Here is a 21,885-nt window from a genome sequence, read left to right on the forward strand (position 1 = left end):
TTGGAATGTATTTATTTCACTATGGAGCTGAGGCCTGACATGGCTTTCTTAGAAATCAGTGGGGGCAGGATCAAGCCCTGAATATGCAATTACTACAATTAGCCTAACATGCAGACCCTGGGACATTTTTAATCTACATTATCTAGGTACTTCTATGGTCCCTGAAGGAACAAAATATGGACACCGTGTAGAATCAAGCACGTGGGTTTATTACGCACAGCGCTGGCGGAGTGTCACCTTGCTTATTAGGCTCAGAGACACTGCAAACAATTGATTACAATGGATTATATGGATTTTCCATGGGCAGAGGGAAATGACGGGGTAGGCAGTCCCAAATCCCTGGATAGGTCTAGCAGCAAGACAAGATAAGCACAGTAGCCAATAGTCAAAGATTACATGATGTCTCCCCACATGGTTTCAGGTTAACACATGACACATAATTAGTACACAGGTGTTTTCCTTTAAACAATGTATAGAGTGTGTTAGTATAATATATATGTTGAATTCTGATTTGGGGTCCATAGGAATGAAGTAGCTCCTCTGATTGTCCAACAGGTACATACCTAGGGGTTAAAGCAAAGAAACATTGAAAAGTATATGGCAATAGAAATTGTCTTTCAAGTTGCTCATTTGTGCTTCTAAGGCAGGGACTGGTATCTGGGGTGGGGAAGAGGATGCCATATCTCATACTGACATGTTTGAACCTTTTCCATAAATTCAAGGTTGGTATGTGGGGAGAGCATGGTTACCTCTTTGCAGAGGAGTATACACACAGATCCAGACATAGGGCCTCTTTCATTCCTTTGGTCTGTTTGCAGCTTTTAGATAAAGCCACCAATTTACAGCTCCCACCTGGCTTTTGCTGACCAAGCTTATTTTAGCAAAAAGCATGGTTGTCTTTTGTTTGTTCTGCTCTCTTAGCTCATATTGTCCACTATTTGCTAGGCCTCTGGCCTCTTGACCAAACTCTGGACTTTGGGCCTGTAAAAAGAACTGACACAGCCTATATCAGATTTTTACATAAACAGCATATGGATTTCGGCCCTTCAGTCCCATAGCCATAGAGTATGTATGCATATGAGGTGTCTTTGGGTTGATGTATTTTAGGGGTGGATGAGGAGATGTCAGCTAGCAGACTCCTATATATGATACAGATCTTTCATTGTGTATCAAAGACCCACACTGGTGACATTACACAAATTACTAAAGTAGGAAGCTTGCAATATTCTTGGTCCATATGGAAGTCCTTAGATGTTTCTTCGGTTTTTAAGATTGTGACCTTCTGATACCACTAGACCACAGGTGTAAATAATGGGGAAGACACCTGGCTTATGTGGTGAAGATAGCTTGAAGTCCGACATGATTTTACATACCTGATAGTGAGGTACAGATGAGAGAGATGCAGGAGTGAGTCCCATTTGCCATCAAAAGTCGGAATGATTTATAATTTGTCGCCCCGCCTGTAATGTATTGCATTTTGTATCACACTGGATTTGTACAGTGATGCCACAGAGTGACCTAGTTCATCCTTGCCAAACTTCTGTGTGCTGATTTGACTTCATTTTATCTCCTGTGTCCTTGTCTCTTAACAGATACTGTCACAAGAGAGTACTGTCGTTGCCTCACCCACCTTCACAAGCTGTGAGCAGCTCCGACTCTTTGCTCATGAAGCCGAAGTCAATGAGGACTATGCTCTGGCATCTGTCTACTACCATGAAGTAAGGGAGCTTCTCCCTTCCCTTCCTTCTCTCCAGGCATATTGTTTGGCACACAGTGTGTTATAGGGATGACAGTGGGGCTGAAATCAATGAAGACCTCAAGTTTCTTACTGTAAATCCACTGTAGGCTGGGCACAGTGAAGGAAGAAAGATGCTGCTCAGTAGGCTTAGCACTTAGCATTGTGAGTTGTTTGTCAGGATAACGTTTATCTCAGGCTGAACCATAACAGAGGCTGACCATGTCATTGTGGGCTTTCATCCTGATGGGGAGGGGAAAAGAAAGGATCTGATGAGCTGTCACAAAAGGCAGCTAGAGTGAGAACTGGAAGATTATGTCATCTAACAAGAGGGGAAGGAGAGCTAGAAGGAAAAGCAACAAGACTGGCTAAAGATGGAGAAGTCTCTGCTCCTTACTGCCAGGTTAAGGAGGCAAAAAGACTGAAAGTGGGTAGACTGAAAATTGATACTGGTCATGATCCCTGCTTAGGAGAAACTCTAGCTCATAGCAAATAAAGGCTGACAGTTGGCAACCAAATGTTGGGGTGAAGGTACAGAAAGGGAAATTAGCATAAAACTGGAACCCCTCATTCTAAACTTCTTCTGCATCAGCTAAAACTCCAGGAATCCTAACTGTAGCAATGATATCTTATACCTAGAGGCTGGCTCGTGACCGCCAGATTGTCCAGCACTGGCTAGATTATGGGGCATTCTGCCTCCTGATGGAGGAAAATATCAAAGCCCAGGAGTGTTTTCGTGAAGCTCTTTCTCTGAACCCAAGTCACCTGCACAGGTACTGCTGGTTCCGGCTAGGAGGGATGGCAGGGAGAGGGGTCTGTTTAATGTCACTGATTTAATCAGTTGTGGATCTTTATGGATAACCTGTTTGACACTGTCTCTAGCTTGCTGCTGTGTGGTATCATAGCTGTCATGATGGAGCACTATGAAGAGGCAGAAATCTTCTTTGAGGATGCCACCTGCTTGGAGCCATCCAGCATCGTGTCCTGGACTCTCTTAGGTATGAGATCAACTGAATATGTACTTTTGATAAACTCTGTAGACCTTATGTTTTGCTCCTTATTTTGGTCCTGATCCCCATTGCTAGCTCTGGTGCTGTAAGAGCAGGAGTATGGAACCCAGCAGAACAGAGGGAAATAGCTGCAACAACTCCTCATTGTGCAATTTTTTTGTCTCCTCTCAGGTTTGTTCTATGAAATACAGGAAAATGATATTCGGGTGGAGATGGCCTTCCATGAGGCTAACAAACTACTGAAGGCACAACTGGCCAAAGAGAAAAATATTGCTGAAGCTGCTGAAGAAGGAGGAAAAAAGCTACACTCTCTTTCTGCCACAGTTCTAAGACCTGACACTTCTCCCCAGGAAGACACCCTACCAGGTAAGTCAGCAGTGTAGCCAGCAGCCAATCAGAGACTAGCGAGAAGGGCACTCAGATTTAATGTGGAGGGATGGTGTCCAGTGAAACACATGAGAGGAAAATTAGTGTTGGCTCTTTTGACCCAAGCAGTCAATCAAAGTGGGGGCACTGGGGATGTTCCAATTGGAAGAAGAAATTGATGGAGTCTGGTATATTCTTTATTGTAATCTTGTTTATTTAAAAAGAATATGCAAAGTCCTGTTTCTCTGACTGCAGAAGGAACCAAGAACAAAAGGAGCAGCTTCTTAGCTTACCACCCCCAAGTCTACCAGCGCCAGATCTGAAAGTTCTAGCTTTCTCTTTTAAGGGCATATCTACACTTGCAAAGTTACAGCACCACTCAGAGAGCGCAGAAGGGAAACCGCTGTTGTGTGTTCACACTGACAGCTGCCTAAGCAATAGCGTGTTCACACTTGCAGCACTATTCAGAGTGGTGCACTCTGGGCAGGTATCCCACAGAGCACCTCTTTCTCTTCTGCCGCTAAGACTTGTGGGAAGGCGGAGGGGGTCACAGAGCATCCTGGGTCCAGTCCCAATGCCCCGTGATTCATTGCTTTGCATTCCATCAATCCCTGTGCTTCCGTCTGCATTTGGCGCCATCTTTCAACCGTTTGTGTACTGCGCGCCCTGCCTCTTTCAGGCTGCATGAATGGATCCCGAACTGCTGACCAGTATGCTGCTCGCTCTGACCAACATGTCATGGATGGTAGTGGAGTTATTCCTTACACTCCTCTTGCCTTTGTAGTTTAACATGGATTTCGCCACATGTAGTAGCTACGACACAAGATTGCTTCTGGCATTCACAGAGGTGCCGACCACAGTGGAATGTCGCTTTTGGGCTCGGGAAACAAGCACTGAGTGGTGGGATCAAATTCTGATGCATCTGGGATAACGAGCAGTGGCTGCAGAACTTTCGCAGAAGAAAAGCCACATTCATGGGACTGTGTGATGAGCTCGCTCCAGCCCTGCAGCGCAAGGACACGAGAATGAGAGCTGCCCTGTCACTGGAGAAGTATGTGGCGATAGCACTGTGGAAGCTAGCTACTCCAGACTGCTACCGATCAGTCGCTAAGTAGTTTGGAGTGGGAAAGTCGACCATTGGAGTCGTGTTGATAGAAGTGTGCAGGACCATTAATCGCATCCTGCTCCGAAAGACTGTGACTCTGGGCAACGTGGGTGACGTGGATGGCTTTGCACAAATAGGCTTCCCTAATTGTGGCACACACATTCCAGTTCTGGCACCAGACCACCTAGCCACCGAGTACATTAATTGCAAGGGGTATTTCTCAATGGTTCTCCAGGCGCTTGTGAATCATTACAGACACTAACGCAGGCTGGTCCAGAAAGGTGCATGACGCACGCATCTTTCGGAACACTGGCCTGTTCAAGAAGCTGCAAGCAGGGACTTTCTTCCCGGACCAGAAGGTCACCGTAGGGGAAGTCGAAAGCCCATTGTGATTCTGGGAGACCCCGCCTACCCCTTAATGCCATGGCTCATGAAGCCATACACGGGGCAATTTGACAGCAGCAAGGAGTAGTTCAACAACAGGCTGAGCAAGTGCAGAATGGAGTGTGCATTTGGCCGTTTAAAAGCCCACTGACGCTGCCTTGATGGGAAGCTGGACCTGGCCGATGACAATATTCCTATGCTTATAGCTGCATGCTGTACACTTCATAATATTTGTGAAGGGAAGGGTGAAAGTTTCACTCAGGGCTGGACCGCTGAGATCAGCGCCTGGAGGCTGAGTTTGGATAGCCAGAGACCAGGGCTATTAGAGGGGTGCACTGCGGGGCCATAAGGATCAGGGATGCCTTGAGGCAGCAATTTGAAGCTGAAAGCCACTAATATTTGTTGCTATGCACAGGAGTGCAGTGCTTGTAATGCTAGGAGGTGATTGTGATTGGTACAGACAATGCAATATGAAGGTTTAACATAATTGTCTGTTGCTTTGCAGGGCTGTGTTTGCTTTCAATTAATAGAATAAAGATTGCTTTCAAACCAACACAATTCTTTTATTAAAAAATAACAACCAGAGGACAGAGTCAAACAAAGAAACCATCAGCAGTGAGGGGGATGAGGGAAGGAAAGGTCACAGGAGGAGGCAGGATCCCGGAATGGCTAAAGATTTCTATATGTCCAGGGATCATATCCAGTCTTCTCCTTTGGAGTACAATGCAGCGGGTACTGTACTTCAGCAGGGCCAAACTGCAGAGGGATGGGTGTTGAATGCAGTGGGTAGTGGGAGTCCGGAGTGGACTGCGACGGGAGAGGAGTGGAATGCCGCGGGTATAGACTGGAGCCAGGAGGTAGATAAGAGCGTGTTGGCAGTGTCTGCAGGGAGCATGGGAAAGAGTTTTGTAACAGTGGCTTTAGGAGAGGGCGGGCGCGGAGCTGCTCGGTTTGCAGTGCTAGTATCGCCTGGAGAATGAGCCGCTCCGTGGCTTCCTTCTGGCTTCTCCTTTCAGTCCCCTTCTCGCTGTCCTGCCACTCCTTCAATTCCTGTTTCTCAGCGGTGGAATGCATCATAACATCATGCAGAAAGTCCTCAGTTCTTTGTGGCCACTTTCTAATTCTGCGTAGCCATTCAGCCGCCGATAACAAAGAGGGAGGCTGGGCTCCCAAGGTAAAATGCAACATTTTACAGAAGCAGTATTGTTTGCAACACACAGACAACAGTGATTCAGGGATTTAAAACACAGCCAGTACTCACACCTGTCACTAACTGGCTGACCCCAGGCAAGCACACATGAGCCACAAGCCCCCCAAAATGGTGAGTAGCCACAGGGGCAGGGTAAATCACTCTTCCCGGACCCTGCTGTACACTGGGCACGTGTCTCTTGGGGAGAGCCGGTACTGTAGGGGAGCCTGATAATCATTTCTGTCCCCACATTTTCCACAGGATGTGATCGTTATGGAAGATATCTCACTGCAGAGGGTGAGCAGGGAATCAAGGGAGGGTCTTCTCCAAGACTGTGGCTTCTGCCCTGGCACTTATGCAGCTTGCCTGTGTGCAGCAATGGTGTCCCCCATCCCCCTCTGGTGATGGCACAATGGCGCGGGAAAGTTACTGTTAATGGGGCAAGAAACAAAGCAACTCTGCCGAAGAACCTGCGGCAGCGGATTGTCCAGTATCTCCATGAGAGTTTCCTGGAGATCTCTGAGACAGATTCCTGTGAGGTGAGGGAGTCAATCAACAGCCTGTTCTGCAGCTCAGACTAGGCATGCAGTGGAAGACAAACCTGCTTTCTGCAACCCTCTTGCCCCCAACAACTCACTTTAGTGAGTCCCAAAATCAAATCCACTCACCAGGGGCCTCCTCTCTTGTTTGCGTTTCGCCAACATCCAACAGCTGTGACTGGCTAGCCTCCTCTGGGGTAGAAAAGAGCTCCTGGCTGCATGCATCTCTGGCCTCCAAGTCTTCCTCTGCCTCTGGGTCCCCCTCCCCGTCCATATCCTTGTCCAAGATTTCCTCCTCCTGGGTCGGTCCACCCTTGACTGACCCGCGAGCCACCAAAGTATCTGCAGTGGTCTTTGCAGTGGAGGTGGGGTCACCGCCGAGTATCGCGACCAGCTCTTTGTAGAACCGGCAGCTCGTGGGCACAGCACTGGAGCGGCGGTTTGCCTCCCATGCCTTGTGGTAGGCGTTCCGCAACTCCTTCACTTTGACCCTGCACTGCAGTGTGTCCTGGTCACGGCCCCTTTCTGTCATGCATTGTGAAATCTGTCTGTAGGTATCATATTTCCTATGGCTGGAGTGCAGCTGGGACTGGACAGCCTCCTCTCCCCAAACGCTGCAGAGGTCCAGCAGCTCGGCATTGCTCCAAGCCGGGGATCACCTGATGCGTGGAGCAAGCATGGCCACCTGGAAAGACGCGCTGAGACCACTGCACGTATCACCAAGAAAACAGGAAGGGGACTTTCAAAATTCCAAAGGACTTTATGGGGTGGGGGATGACGGTTGGTCACCTAAGGGCAGGGCAGTAGAGTTCAAACCGATGACAAGAGAAGTGAGAAGAGGCATTGTGGGACACCTCCCGGAGGCCGATCACAGCACTGTAATCGACCAGGGTGTCTATGCTGGCACTGCAGTGCTGTAGTCCCAGCGCAGAAAACTCAACGCCTCTTGTTGGGGTGGTTTTTTTACAGCGCTGCAACTGAGCAGTTTCTGCACACTAAGTGGCTTGGCCGTGTGTACACAACTTCGGAGTAACAATGCAGAAAGCTGCTTTACTGTGCAGAAACTTGTCAGTGTAGACAGGGCCTTACTGATACTTCATTCTAACTTTGCAAGGTATTAATGTAACGAAAAATCCATTCCCAGTGATTTGCATCCAGGGCAGTATTTTCCCAGCAGACCTGGAACTGTGCTAGTTCTGCAATTTTCTGAGTTCTCTCGGGTACAGCGTCTTGCTAAGAAGTGACCAGTTTATGGAGAACTTTTCATTGCACTTAATCCATTGTGGGGTTTAGTTCCAGATGAGGCTCCAGATGGCTCCCTGAAAGTACAGCCAGATTCTGTAGAGCCTGTTGTAACTATCCACCTGCCAGAAGATGACCCTGCAGTTAAACTGACCAAGAAGCTTTCTCCCACTCTCAATAAGAACAGGGAGACGTCCCAGAAAGGTTAGAAAGTGGGGTCTGTGGCTTAGAGTACCAGGGCAGAGGGTTGGGACTTCACAGCAACCAGTGGCAAAGATGTGGTGAGATTAAGTACAGATAATATTGGAGATAGTCAGTAAAAGCTAATTTACTTGCCATTCAGTTCATCCAGATAGGGTACAAAGCAGCAGGGTTTGCTCTCCAACCCATGTTAGGAATCTTCAGCAAAGTGGATTATCTTGTAAACGGTCCAGCCAGAGCCCCGCAATTAAACAGCGCCTGAACCAAGCCCCGCAAGCCTGAGTGAACTGTCACGGGCCAGCCCTGGGTTTTTAATTGTACTATAGACGTACCCTTTGTGACAATGGTGTAGCTTCCTTTTGCATCATTTATCAAAACTTAAGCACTTAAAAAATCAAAGAAATGACTAGTTAAGGTCAGCTGAGGCCTATCTGGCTCACATAATAAACAAATACTTGATTTGGTTTTGGATTATCACTGTTATTCTGAACCTCTGGTCTTTACAGCACCCATGAGCCTCTCTCTCTTGCTGTTATTTCAGTAATGAAGAAACCTAGTGGAGGAGCACTTGATCCATCACATGCGGTGGCTCCTGTCCCCATTTCTGGACTTTCACAGCCCTCCCACACAATCTTCATGGAGACCATACACTTCTTGATGGAGGTCAATGCTCTACAGGTCTGTGCAGCATGAACTGGGGAAGGAAGGTGGCATTAGGATTTTGAACTCATTTCAATGGGTGACATTTACTTCCCTGTGGTATTAAAATAGTGAGATCATGGCAGCTTCCAGTTGGATGTTCTTATGGGTTTAAAGAGTGGGCTATGCAGACTCAACTCATCGAATATCAGTCAAGTCAACATTACTGTCAAGTGCTGATAAGATATGGCTGTTTAGAGAATTCAGAACTGAAATGATCCTAAGATGCATCAAAATAACCTTAGCTAGGCAAAGTAATAGGAGTGTTCAAACCCACCACTGGCTTGTTGCAGGAAGAACAAGTAATCCAATTTTTGTCCATAACACGGCTTCTTTCAAGGATAGTTTTGAAAGGAAACACCTATTATTTTGATGCATCCTACAGACCAGGTGGTCACTTCTTGGATCAGAATAGCCATCCAGGCACTTCTGTGTGCATCTGAGTAACCTTTCACATGCATGTGGAGTAGGCCCTTCCAAAACAATGGCTCCCTGTGGGTTTCATCAGCTGGAACTCCCCCTGTGACCTTGGATTTCACAATAGCCAACATATGTTGCATTTAATCGTAGCAGTACAGAATAACTAAAAGAGTTGTGAAGAGGACTCCTGGCACATATATTGTTCCATAGACTTTCACCTGTCCACATCATTCTGATGTATAAGCATACACTTTTGACCTTAGTGCTCCTCTATCACTGATGCTCTGGGCAGTCTAGTTCCTCCTTTGATTACGGTCACTCACTACTTGTAGTATTTCTTCCCAGGTGATGCCAGCGCATTCACTATCTTCTGACACTGTCTTCTGCCGTTCTTCCTTTGCCTTCCTCATTTTCGCTTTCCTCTCTCAGGCACCCAATTCAATGCTTTCTTATCATATTGCCTCATGCATTAAAACCATGCAATTTTAATATCCCAAAGGAGCAAAAAACACTTTCCAAACCAATATACAATAAAAACAGCAGCTCTAGGAAAGGGTGTGCAGTGGGAGGCCATGGAGGTACCTGGGAGACTCACTGCCCAGACCTCCTCCTCAGTCCCAGTGCCAACTTGTATGTGCCCCACATCCCCTAATCCACATTCTGTCTCTTACACATTCATCCTCCCTTCAAGTTAAAACCAGCAGCACCAGTATCAGTCTATTGGACAACCCTTGTCCATTAGACCAGAGACACTCTGAGCAACCACTGGGGGTTTGTCAGAGGAACCAGTCATAACAGCACTCCAAGCTCCTTTTGTCTGGCAACTTGTCTTTCAGTTCTGTCCCCACTATCTCCTAGCCTGTATTGACAGGGACCTCCTCGAATGCCGTGACTTCCACATTGTGCTGTATGACGTTAACCTGACAGAGAAGGGATAGAAAAATCTTCTGAGTGTTAACAGCAAACAAAGAAAACTAAAAGCAACTGACACTAAAATTTCAAAGGAAAAAATGTATCTGTCCAGGGTTTGAACTGCTAATGAGACACCCTATCATTAAATCAGAGGATGCCTTGAGGGAACATGTAAAGTCATCTTGAAACATCACCTGTGTGTTCCGAAATGTATAGTGCATGGTGAGCATTCAGATTGTCTGTCACAGAGGAAGCTGCCCGTTATCCCTTTGCTCCATGCTGGGAGCAGAACAGTGGTTGGGATGTCCATGGCTGGGGTTAGTTTCATTACAATGCCTGTGTGTGGCTTTCTCTTTCAGTTTGTTCACAGGGCGCTAGCACATGAGCTACTCTGCCAGCAGGAAGGACCCAGCTGTGAGTATTACCTAGTGCTGGCACAAACACACTTGCTCAGGAAGGACTTCTCTAAGGCTGAAGAATGTCTGCGAGAGGCTATCCAGACTGACTACCTGGTAACTATGTTTTGTAGCGCTGTGCTGCCCTGAGCAGTCACCATGCTCTCTCAGAACACAATGAGCTTTGCAGAACAATACAGTCTATCCCCTGCTATGTTCGTTCCAATGGGTCAGATCCTGAGGTCTTGACTCAATCTTTATTCAATCAAATTCCCATTACAGTCAGTAGGAGTTTGCCTAAGCAAGGATTACATAAAAGTTGAGTCAAGTATCAGGGGGTAGCCGTGTTAGTCTGTATCCCCCAAAACAACAAGGAGTCCGGTGGCACCTTAAAGACTAACAGATTTATTTGGGCATAAGCTTTTGTGGGTAAAAAACCCACTTCTTCAGATGCACCATAAAAGTTGATTAAGAACATCAGGATTTGGCCTGTTTCACTTCTCTCCCCCTTTATTTAGTTCATTATTTTGCATTCTAGTTGATCTTCTAGAGGCACCAAAGCAGGGTGAAGACGCATATCTCTGTCTTTCTTTCCCCTCGGTGTATGTTACTCTTGGGGGAATTCTGCGCCACTGTGCAATGCAGAATTTTGCAGAAATTAACATTGTGCATGCAGAATTTCCTCTCCCCCACAGAAATGGGCTGCAGTGCTGCTGGCCGCAGAGCCCAGCTTGCACGTTGAAGGTGGGGGGGAGGGAAGCGGGGGAGCTAAAGGGTTCCTGACAGCCGCAGTTCCCAGCATGCCCTGTGGGAAGGAAAGGGCAGCACACAGCAAACGCCATGCAAGCCTGGGATTGAGCATCAGGCTGTTTGTGCCTCTGGATCCCTGTACTCTGGGGGCCAGGTATCTAGGCCGGGTGGGGGGGACGGACCACAGCTGGGCTCTGGTGGGGAGGGGGGCAGATATCTGGGCTAGGGGGAACCCGTGTCTGGGCTGGGTGGAGAGGGGGTTCAGGTGTATTGGCTGAGGCCCCCTCCCCAGCTGGGCTGTGGAAGGGAGGGGTTGTGGGTGGCTGAGCTCTATGGGGTGGGGGGAGAGGGGGAAGGGGACAGAGAAACAGAAGTTGGGTTGTCATAGGGCTTTCTTTAACTCTCTACCCTGGGGGGAATTTTTGTGTGTGTCTGTATTGTTACAGACATACTTGCTGACAGGCATTTTGAAATAAATTACAAAAATAATTGAAACTGGCGTGATTATGCAGTGTTATTTTCACAAATAAAATTTGCAGAATTTTGCAGAATTTAAAATATTGTGTGCAGAATTTTTAATTTTTTGGTGCATGTCCCCAGGAGTAATATGTCTCTTTCTCCCTGTGTGAACACGTGCACTTCTCTATTTCATTCATTATATATATGAATGAAGTAGAGAACTGCAGATATTCGGATGAAAGGGAGATGGATCTTTTGTGAATGTCAGGTTGAATGGAGCACGCAGACAGCAGCAGAACTAATATCGCTACATGTTTTTTAATATTTGTACTTGTCACGGAGTAGGCCCCCATTGTGCTAGGTGCAGTAGTTGTTGTGCAAGTACTCCTTGCTACAAACTCAAACTTGCTTGTATGTAAAATACGTATCTGTAAGCAAATAGCCTTCATCATCTCCCTTACTTCTGGGCTTAGATGCTAGCCAATTAATCTCTTGCCCACTTTGCCCTATCTGTCTCACTTTGTCTAACTACTGGGTTTGTTTACACAGAATCCAAATGTTTGGGCACAGAAAGGGCACCTGTGCTACCTGAGTGGAAATCTTAGTGAGGCAAAGGAATGCTATGAGCGAACCATCAGCTTTGTAACAGATGCTTCTGAGATGCATTTTGTTTACCTGCGATTGGGGTCCATCTATCTGAAAGAGAAAGAGGTGAGGAGCTGAACATGGGATCTAAGAATGGGAGATAAACCAATGCAGGGAAAGTAACTATTCTGGGTGAATAAGGTGAATTACAACTTTTATTTTCCTAGCTGCAGATCAGACAATACAATTAAGTCTTTTAATGAACTCAACTCTTTGGAGCAGAGATCTGTTTTACTTCTCATGGGGGGGAGGGATAGCTCAGTGGTTTGACCATTGGCCTGCTAAACCCAGGGCTGTCAGTTCAATCCTTGAGGGGGCCATTTAGGGATCTGGGGCAAAAATTGGGGATTGGTCCTGCTTTGAGCAGGGGGTTGGACTAGATGATCTCCTGAGGTCCCTTCCAACCCTGATATTCTATGATTCTTTGTGTGTACGTGCCTAGCGCCAATCCTGATCAGGATCTCCAGGTGCTGCTGTAATAATAACCCCAATAATTTTTCTAGTGCTAGATAAACATTTCTTATTAGCTTGTTAATCTGAGGCTCTCAGGGGCTATACAGGCAGAACTGCCTGCTATGGGAAATGTGAGTAGGTTCTTGGACACAACCAACAGCAGTTGGATGGTAGTGTCCCCTCCCATATGAGCCCTGTTGGAAATATGGTGGTTTTAGAGTGCCTGTGGAGGAAGAGCAGCCAGGGTGCAGAGTGAATCGTTACCTTAGAGAGAGCAACTTACTGATCTCTTCTCCTGGCAGTATGATAAGGCAAAGCGCACCTATATGCTGGCCTGTAAGAAGTCCTCATCCTGCCTGACCTGGCTGGGAGTAGGAATCGCTTGCTACAGGGTAAGAGAGTGAAAAGCATCCGTGCTTGTCCAGTCTTTAGATAATTGCATGGATCTTGGGAAGATGAGACTATGACTTGACTTTCCACTGTTCCCCTTTCCTTAGGTAAAAGCTTTTCACCCAAACTATCTGGGGGACCAGAGTTCTCTACAGCTGTTCTTAGGGTAAAGACCACATTGCAGTGAGTGCCATCATGGTTACAAGCATGAGACTCACTGATGCTAGAATGGAAAGTGTGTGAGAGAAAAATTACTCTAACCAGCTGTACAACAGACAATCACTGTATAGCAATTAACTCCTTCTGGGGCTAAAGTCTCTTTTCCCGGTGTGACGTCCTGCTTGGGGTACCGAGATCTGGGAGACACTGTCTTATCCCTCAGCCTCAGCAACTGAGAGCTTTGGTCTCTGACACTAGCTCATCTGCCTTCCCAGCAAACTCTCCAGGATTCTGCCAGTCCAACCTTTGCCTTGCAGGTAACAGTCAATGAACCCCAATTCCCGAGTTCCCCAGAAACATCTCTCTGAGATGTCCAATCCTTCTCACTGGACACTCACAGAAGTTAAGTTTGCTGCCTCTAAAGAGACAGAACACACACCAGCCTGTTAGGTCACCTCAAGATTTACACTTTACTGTAATACACAGCATACTGAGATGGCTTTGAAATAAAACAAGAATAAGTTTATTAACAAGGAGAAGACATAAGTGTTAATAAATAAGAATAAAAGAAACAGGTATGATTACAATTGAAACCAAACACAGCACACTTTCAAGTGACTAAAACTTAATTTCACAAGTTACTATCTTTGTCTAAGCAAGTTAGACACCTGTAGTTAGTTTCCAGTGACTCTTGCCTTTCAGGCCAAACAAATCCAGCTTTCATAGGCTCGGAAGATGCTGAACACTAAGTCCCCTCAGTGATGGATAACCAAAATGGGATTTTGCTTGTCTTTATATCCCCTAAAGTTCATTGTCTCTGGAGCCAGGAAAGCTTCCTGGGGTGCGGATTCCATCCCCCATCATGATTGTTAAGCAGTTTCCTCCCCTTCTTGTTAGCTTGATGGCTTTATTTAGTTTAAATATATATATATTTGCATTGTCCTCTGCTTGTGATCAAGCTGGTGAGTCTAGGGAAGGCTGGGCTTACGTGCTGCCTCCCAAACATATCTTAACATATTTCCAGCACACATCTATAACTTTTTGTATACATACATACATACATACACAACTATGCAATGATTTTGGGGACCAGCATGTTACCAGTTTGCATAAGATACCTTACGTAACACCTATTAGATACAGGTTATGACAACAATGTTTCGGGGCACTGAGTGTGTCAGGCCTGCTGTGAATTACAGTATGACATGCCCTCTACCAGTTGGTATTGAGGGCTCCCAGAGTCACACTCAGTACGTTGTCACATAGGCATGCAATCACTGTGCTGGACTTCATTCTAAATGAGCACCTACCTGTATGCAACCTAAGTGTCAACAGGAAGGATCCTTTTTCTTTTGGCTCACCTTGCTTTCTCCCTTGGAAGGAATGTACGGAAGTCAGCAGATTGGAAGGGCTACCAAGAATATTCCTTTCTTTATTAAAGATGTGAGGATTTTCAGAATAGTTTAATAAAGACAGAGACACAGGCCTGAGATTCCTGCAGACATAAAGAGTGTAGCATCTCCCAAGGGGCTGCTTTGCAAGGTTCCCTCATCTGAAGAAAGTGAATGGGAGGGTCAGGGTGACTCTACTTTCCTCCTCAACCATCGTAAAGGTTCCCCAGTAGTTTCCAAACTCTAGACACATGGAGGTGGAAGAGTGATTGTTGCTTTCTTCGGTGAGAATAGTCCATGGGTAATTTGTAAGAGGACAGGGCTCCATTACTGGCTGGCTAAATCAGTAATGAGGGGCTTGCCCTCCAGTCAGGAGAGCTGGAGAGTCCGACATTGCAGTTGTCTCACTCCCTCTGCTCTAAATTTGTTACACTGTGTCATTATTACTGTATAATTCAAAGGAGCCCAGAGTGAGGATCACTTCTGAAGGTTTTTGTCACACTGATTTCTTTAGCTGTTGTATACCAGGTGCGTGTTAAACTCTGGGCAATATTTCACCTGCTGTTTGGTTTTTGCTCTCATCTCTCCCTCTCTCTGTAAAGCTGAAAGAAATGGCGGAGGCAGAAGATGCCCTCTCTGAGGCCAATGCGCTGAATAACAACAAGGCCGAAGTGTGGGCATATCTAGCGCTAGTCTGCATGCAAGTGAGTGTCCTATCTCAAGATCAAATGTGAGGAAACATGTTCTGCTTTATCTAAATCAACATCTGTCTATATGTCTACAAGGTGCCTCATAGATTCCATTGGTAAATATAGATAGGTTTGGGGTTTGTTTTCTGGAAAAACAAAATGTGGAAGCATTTAAATGCCAAAAGAAACAATCTTCCCCTTTGTTTCTCATTACCCTTTCTCCTACTGAATACTGCAGAGCTGAGGTATTCCTGTCACCCAGCCTTGTTAAAATGTGTCTCTTGACAGTAGCTGAAACACCTGATTTTGTCCTGTCAAACAAGCTTCTCACTGACTACTGGTGTTTTTCAGGGAGGAAGGCAGTTGGAGGCAGAGCAGTCTTACAAATATGCATTGAAGGTTTGTATTTTTCTCATCCCTTCTAGTTTGGGGAAAAAAAGCAGGATGCAGAGGTCAGCTCATGGTCTGTCGTCAATTAAAAAGGAAGACATCTATTTTTCTCATCAGAGGGTTCTGAATATTCCTATGGTGAGACGTACTTGCCATTTTTCAGGTGTGAATTATATTTGAAAACAAGATAATTAAAGGTGACTGAGGCCTCTCCTGTCAGCTGCTATCATCTTGCTGGCATGTGATATCACTTCTGATATCAGCAGTAGGAAAATATTTGGTACGATCACAAAGAGGCTATTTCTATTTCCTTTATAGTCTCTAAGTGGGATTAATTGGTTGAATCCTCCTTCATGGCCCAGAGTATTCTAGGAAGATGTATCTTAGGTGCTTTAAGACTTGTTCATGTGTCCCTGTTTGAGCCTCTTCTTTTCCATACAGTTAGAGCTGAAGAATGAGGAATTGCTCCAGGAAATCCATGAGGTACAGCGAATGGTTGGCTTTGGTAATCCATCATTCTGAGCACTTCCTGTTCTCTGATCTACAGTCTCTTCTGTTCAGTCAGGGGATGGGTGAACATCATGGTCTTGGCTCTCATTCAGTAATGAAACATTCCAAACTTCCAAACTCCTGCTGCTATAGTGGATCATCAGGTGGTCTGGAGAAATTAAACCCCTCAATGGTGTTGGGGGAAAGGGGGTACCCCTAGATAGAAGACCATGGGAATTAATTCCCCTTTTATGATGTATTGGTTATGTTCAGTTCCTTAATACATTCATCAGCCCAGTTCACATGCTTTATGAAAAATAACTCTCATGTATAAAATAAGAAATAAAATAGCTTAGAAGCAATTAACATGGGGTGAGACTCGGAAAATTAACTCTAAAAATGGTATCATGAGGTTACAAGTGGATAGTTTGTTGTTAATTTCTCAGATCCCATTCTCTTAGTTTAGAAGTAAAAATATTTTCCTCCTAACTGCCAGTTCTATAAACTCCATCTGAGATCCGAAAGTCAAACTGAGTTCTTTCAGGGTTACTCATCTTCACCAGTATTAAAGCTTCTGCAGTTGACATGTAGTTAACAGTTTGGTTGATAATGCATGAGCCAGAATGGATTCCAGCTCTCTCTCCCATAGTTGTGTTGTGTAAGCAGTGGCAGAAAATGTATAAAATAGTAAAAACTTCTTATTGTCGGTAAGCAGATATGACTTGAAATAATTACAGTGAGCAGATTTATTGAGTAAGAAGGTACCATTTTTACAGTCACTTTTCAGAGTAGAACCATATTTTAAGGGCCATTATCAGAAAGGTATCTTAGGAAGTGATTATAGTCAAAAAGTAAGTAAGTGAGTGGTTTTATTATAATACACTGACACCTGACCATTAGATAGCCAACCACCATCGTTTTCTGTTAGGGTGGGGTTGGTAAAAGAAAACTACTCCTAAACCAGCAGTTAACCACTGATATTTCCATCATTCAGAACTGAAGCCTGGTTTCATCAGGATTATACCTTTAAAAATTATTATACATCTTTTCCTTATTTGGAGTCTTGTTCTTATTGTAGCAGTTTTGGCAGCCATATGGAAGGGAGGGTAGGAGAGATTATAATGCTGTGTTAATTTTATTCCTAATAAAAATCTTTGTATGCTTCTTGTTTGTAAAGCCTCCAGCTTTGTCCTGATGGGCTTCTGTGCTCATATGCTACCTGCCTTTACTGATATATCACCAGCAGGTCTTAAATCAGCAAGAGGCTGTGCTTTTGTTTTAGGGCCTCCCCAAGGGTGGGATTCTATTTGCACCTGAAATTAATCTTAGTCCATTTTTTATGCATCTAAAAACACCAAAAACCTTTTCCCCAAAGAGTTTATGTGGGTGTTCAAAAAACAAAAGGACACAAGCCCCGTATGTATTATCTTTCCCTCCCATCCCCTTATAAAAAAATCTACTCTCTTGCTTGGGTTTGACTTTTAAGAGGGCTGTTTTTGATTAATTTCTTTGTACTATGTTGTACACCACTTACTGGTATGTTTTACAACCTAGAGGTTGAGATGGCACTTCATAAACAAACATTATTATTATTTGTATCGTTGTAATGGTTGGGGGCCAAGTCATGGACCAGGACCCCATTGTGCTAGGCACTGTACAAAACACAGAACAAAAAAGACAGTCCCTGCCCACAAAGCTTACAATTACTGATTTTTTTAAAATTATTTGAATTCTTGCTATCCTAAGATAGGCAGGACTTTTATACTATTTAATGTCTAAAATGATGATTTTCCATCCTTTAGTCAGATTGATACTTCTCAAAAGAGACGTATGTGTGTTTCTTTTTCCCACTTATTTTTGTTTGATTTTTAAAACAGTTCAGTAATTATGAGAACTGCTTATGGTACCAGCACCATAAAAACACAGACCAATGTGTATTGAAGAAGAGTCCACCTCACCTAGAAAATTACCAAAGAAAGATACAAAATCAACACAAAAAACAGAGATGCTTTGTAAGTCAGCTGGTTGGGTGGTGTAGTTCACCTATCAAGCTGAAGAGGGCTTTGCAAACTACAACAGATGCAACAGTGATTGAAACTGCTGGAGGTTTGTCCTCCTGCATTGTTATGATTAATAAACATTTATGTAGTGCCATAATTCTGCCACAAAGAATTTTCCATCTAAATTAGCAAGTATAGACCATGAAGTTAGATAGTGGAAAGGGGGTTAAAGAAAGGAGAGATGAGGGTTAATTATTATACAAAAAGAACGAGGAGTACTTGTGGCACCTTAGAGACTAACAAATTTATTTGAGATTAAGCTTTCGTGGGTTAAAACCCACTTCATCAGATGCATGCAGTGGAAAATACAGTAGAAAGATAGATAGATAGATATACAGAGAACATGAAAAAATGGGGGTTGCCATTCCAACTCTAATGAGACTAGTCGATTAAGGTGGGCTATTATCGGCAGGAAGAAAAAAAACTTTTTTTTGTAGTGATAATCAGGATGGCCCATTTCAAACAGTTGACAAGAAGGTGTGAGTAACAGTAGGGGGGAGATTAGCATGAGTAAATAGTTTTTAGTCTGTGTAATGACTCATCCACTCCCAGTCTTTATTCAAGCCTAATTTAATGGTGTCCAGTTTGCAAACTAATTCCAGTTCTGCAGTTTCTCATTGGAGTCTGTTTCTAAAGTTTTTCTGTTGAATAATTGTGACTTTTAGGTCTGTAATTGAGTGTCCAGGGAGGTTGAAGCGTTCTCCGACTGGTTTTTGAATGTTATAATTCTTGATATCTGATTTGTGTCCATTTATTCTTTTGCATAGAGACTGTTCGGTTTGGCCAATGTACATGGCAGAGGGGCAATGCTGGCACATGATGGCATATATCACACTGGTAGATATGTGTGTGTGTGTGTGTATATAATCTAATCTACATCTATATATATATATATATATCTGATCCCCAATCAGTTGTCATTCTGGGGCAGCGCCCTGCCTCCCGAAAGCGTGCTGAAAGGAACCGAGGGGCTCGAAGCCTACTGTATTTTCCACTGCATGCATCTGATGAAGTGGGCTTTAGCCCATGAAAGCTTATGCACAAATACATTTGTTAGTCTCTACGGTGCCACAAGTACTCCTCATTCATTTTGCTGATACAGACTAACATGGCTACCACTCTGAAATTATTATACAGCAAGTGAATCTCATAACTTCTGATGCTTTTAAGTAGAGACTGAGTGAGACAGAAGAAAGAGAAGAGTAGAGAGTACAGGAGTAGAGGTCTCTGGTAAAAAGTAAGGCAAATGCTATGTGTTTTGAGGAGGGAGGATGGCAAAGATGCTTGATACACAGGAAGACGGATACTGTATGGGGCAAGGCGGGAAACAATAGCAGGCAAGAGATGAAACATGGGCAGGGCGCAGAGCTGTGCAGAACCATAAGTGAAGATGATTTTGATCTTGACACAAAAAGAGACAGGAACTCGATGAAGGTACTCTGGGGGTGACATTACCAGAGAGGTGGGAAAGCAAGTATATTTGAGCTACTGAATGGTGGATAGTTTGATGGGGAGAAAATCAGGGACACTGGAAAGGAGGAGATTAGTTATCCAGGCAAGATGCAACAACGGTGTGAACCAAGATTTTGGCAGCAGGGATAGAAAGGAAAAAGCAGATTTTAGAAATGTTAGTGTGAGAGGTTTGGCAAGAAGCTGGCTCTTAGGACAGAAGGAAAGGGAGGAGTGAAAGATAGGATGTGGTATAAGCAAGTGATCTGTTAGTTCTCTGAATCCTTTTGTGCCACTAATTGTCAGTGAAACATCAGCAGTCTGTTTCCCAGAAGAGCATACAACCTTCCCCACACAGCAGTATTAGCTATTGGACTAAAGATTTACTTCCTGTTTCCAACATTAACCCTATTTTGGAGGAGGATTGTTTTAATCTGCAGTGAATAGGCAGAATTGCCTGTTTAAATAATGGAGGAGTGAATCATGTTGGGAAATTGTAACACATTGAGAACAGAACTGTATTGCTAGGTCCCTACCAAATTCATGGCCCTGAAAAACACATCAGAGACCGTGAAATCTGGTCTTCCCTGGTGAAATCTGGTCTTGTGTGTCCTTTTACCCTATACTATGCAGATTTCACAGGGGAGACCATTGTTTCTCATATTGGGGGTCCTGACCCAAAAGGAAGTTGCAGCGGGATTGCAAGGTTATTTTAGGGGGGGTTGCAGTATTGCCACCATTATTTCTGCACTGCCTTCAGAGCTGGGTGGCGGGAGAGCAGCGGCTATTGTCCAGATGCCCAGCTCTGAAGGCAGCAACCCGCCAGCAGCAGCACAGAAATAAGCTTGGCAATACCATACTATACCACCCTTATTGCTGCCTTCAGAACTGGGTGGCTGGAGAGTGGCAGCTGCTGAAGGCCTAACTCTGCAGACAGCAGCACAAAAGTAAAGGTGGCAATACCATACCATGTCATCCTTACTTTTGTGCTGCTGCTGGTGGCAGCTCTGCCTTGAGAGCTGGGCTCCCCGCCAGCAGCCACTGCTGCCCAACTCTGAAGGCAGTGCCACCACCAGCAGAAGCGCAGAAGTAAAGGTGGCAATACCGCAATCCCCCCCCCCACAATAACCTTGCAACTCCTCCCCACCACAATACCTTTTTGGGTCAGGATCCCTACAATTACAACACCATGAAATTTCAGATTTAAATAGCTGAAATCATGAAATTTACAATTTTTAAAAGCCTGTGACCGTGAAATTGACCAAAGTGGACCTTGAATTTGGTAGGGCCCTATGTATTACTGATGATCACTTAACAGGCCAGCTGCACTACAAGAGCGATCCTGTGTACATGTGTTCTCTGATGAGAGGGATATACATGGGCTTTTTTCTCCAAGAATCTATATTTTGCAGATTCTTGATTGAGCACTTTTGCTTTTGTCTCATTCTCTGATTAAATACACTTCAAAGTAGAAGGCAGTAGCACTTCTGTGTAAGAGCAGAGTGATCTGCGCTTCAGGACTATTAAATCTTCTGTGAGTAGCTAAAAAGTGTCTTGACGAATAGGTCTCATGTCCGCTATGTTGATGCTGGTGTGTGTCTCTGGGCAAGCCCTTAAACTCAGCTTCCTCTTGTGAGTGGTGTAGTGAAGCTTAATTCACTAAGTGCTTTGAGATCCTTGGATGGAAGGTATGTTGTTTTATTGTTATAGTGGTGTTCTGGTAGAAAATCCCTACATAATATTCCACCTGTCCCACGAGTTTTTCAGGGTTTGCAGGTGTTCCCTTGGCTCTGATGTAATGGGATGGTTCCTGAGTGTGGGACTTGGGACATACCCCAGTACCCACTGACATTTTTAAGCCCACATGCAGATAGCATTCTGTGCTACACCCCCAATTGCTTGGTGACATTCCCAGGCCCACCCTGAGGTGACCAGCCCGGGCCCACCAATGCCACCCTGTTGTTGCCACAGGCTGATGTGCTGTCAGACCATCCTAGGCACGATGCCCGCAGCCAAGTGTACAAGGATCCTTATGAAGGTGGCGAGCCTTGCAAAGGTGGGCGGGTACAGGGAGCTGGGGGACAAGGTGGGACCCGGACTGCCCAGTGAGGGGTGACACAGGGACTCTGTGCCGCCAGGCTGCCAGCTTGGGGGGGGGTTGGACCCAGGCAGGGAGGCGGTCACACCGCCAGCCAGAGCATAGGCATCCCCACCTGGAGCGCCCCAAGGCGGCCATGACACTTACCGTGGCAGAAGCGCAACAGTGGCCTTGTAGGGACCCACTCGCCTCCTAAGGGGCGCTCCGTGCGCGCTCGCCTGCAGGCTCGCGGCACATCGGTCACGTGGCTCATGGGTGCGTGCCGC

The 21,885-nt window shown here is 45.2% G+C and overlaps 1 protein-coding gene and 1 long non-coding RNA gene across 2 annotated transcripts in view; one reads left to right on the forward strand and one right to left on the reverse strand.

Annotated features, from left to right (window-relative positions):
- Positions 1 to 17,126, forward strand: part of CFAP70 (cilia and flagella associated protein 70) — a 32,368-nt gene extending 15,242 nt beyond the window's left edge. Inside the window, exons 12-22 of the mRNA XM_077828805.1 lie at positions 1,593 to 1,718; positions 2,375 to 2,508; positions 2,618 to 2,733; positions 2,917 to 3,111; positions 8,313 to 8,449; positions 10,162 to 10,314; positions 11,956 to 12,117; positions 12,807 to 12,896; positions 15,047 to 15,148; positions 15,485 to 15,532; positions 15,965 to 17,126. Of these exons, the coding sequence (XP_077684931.1) occupies positions 1,593 to 1,718; positions 2,375 to 2,508; positions 2,618 to 2,733; positions 2,917 to 3,111; positions 8,313 to 8,449; positions 10,162 to 10,314; positions 11,956 to 12,117; positions 12,807 to 12,896; positions 15,047 to 15,148; positions 15,485 to 15,532; positions 15,965 to 16,045 (1,344 nt within the window). The 3' untranslated portion in view covers positions 16,046 to 17,126. The remainder of the gene's footprint in view (positions 1 to 1,592; positions 1,719 to 2,374; positions 2,509 to 2,617; positions 2,734 to 2,916; positions 3,112 to 8,312; positions 8,450 to 10,161; positions 10,315 to 11,955; positions 12,118 to 12,806; positions 12,897 to 15,046; positions 15,149 to 15,484; positions 15,533 to 15,964) is intronic.
- Positions 189 to 21,863, reverse strand: LOC144271448 (uncharacterized). Its single transcript, XR_013347351.1, has 2 exons — positions 21,767 to 21,863; positions 189 to 563 (listed from the first exon to the last, which is right to left on the reverse strand). It is a non-coding gene; the product is annotated as an uncharacterized LOC144271448 (long non-coding RNA).
- Between the last annotated feature and the right edge of the window lie 22 nt (positions 21,864 to 21,885).

Source organism: Eretmochelys imbricata, chromosome 10 (assembly GCF_965152235.1).
Source record: "Eretmochelys imbricata isolate rEreImb1 chromosome 10, rEreImb1.hap1, whole genome shotgun sequence".
Taxonomy (NCBI): Eukaryota; Metazoa; Chordata; order Testudines; family Cheloniidae; genus Eretmochelys; species Eretmochelys imbricata.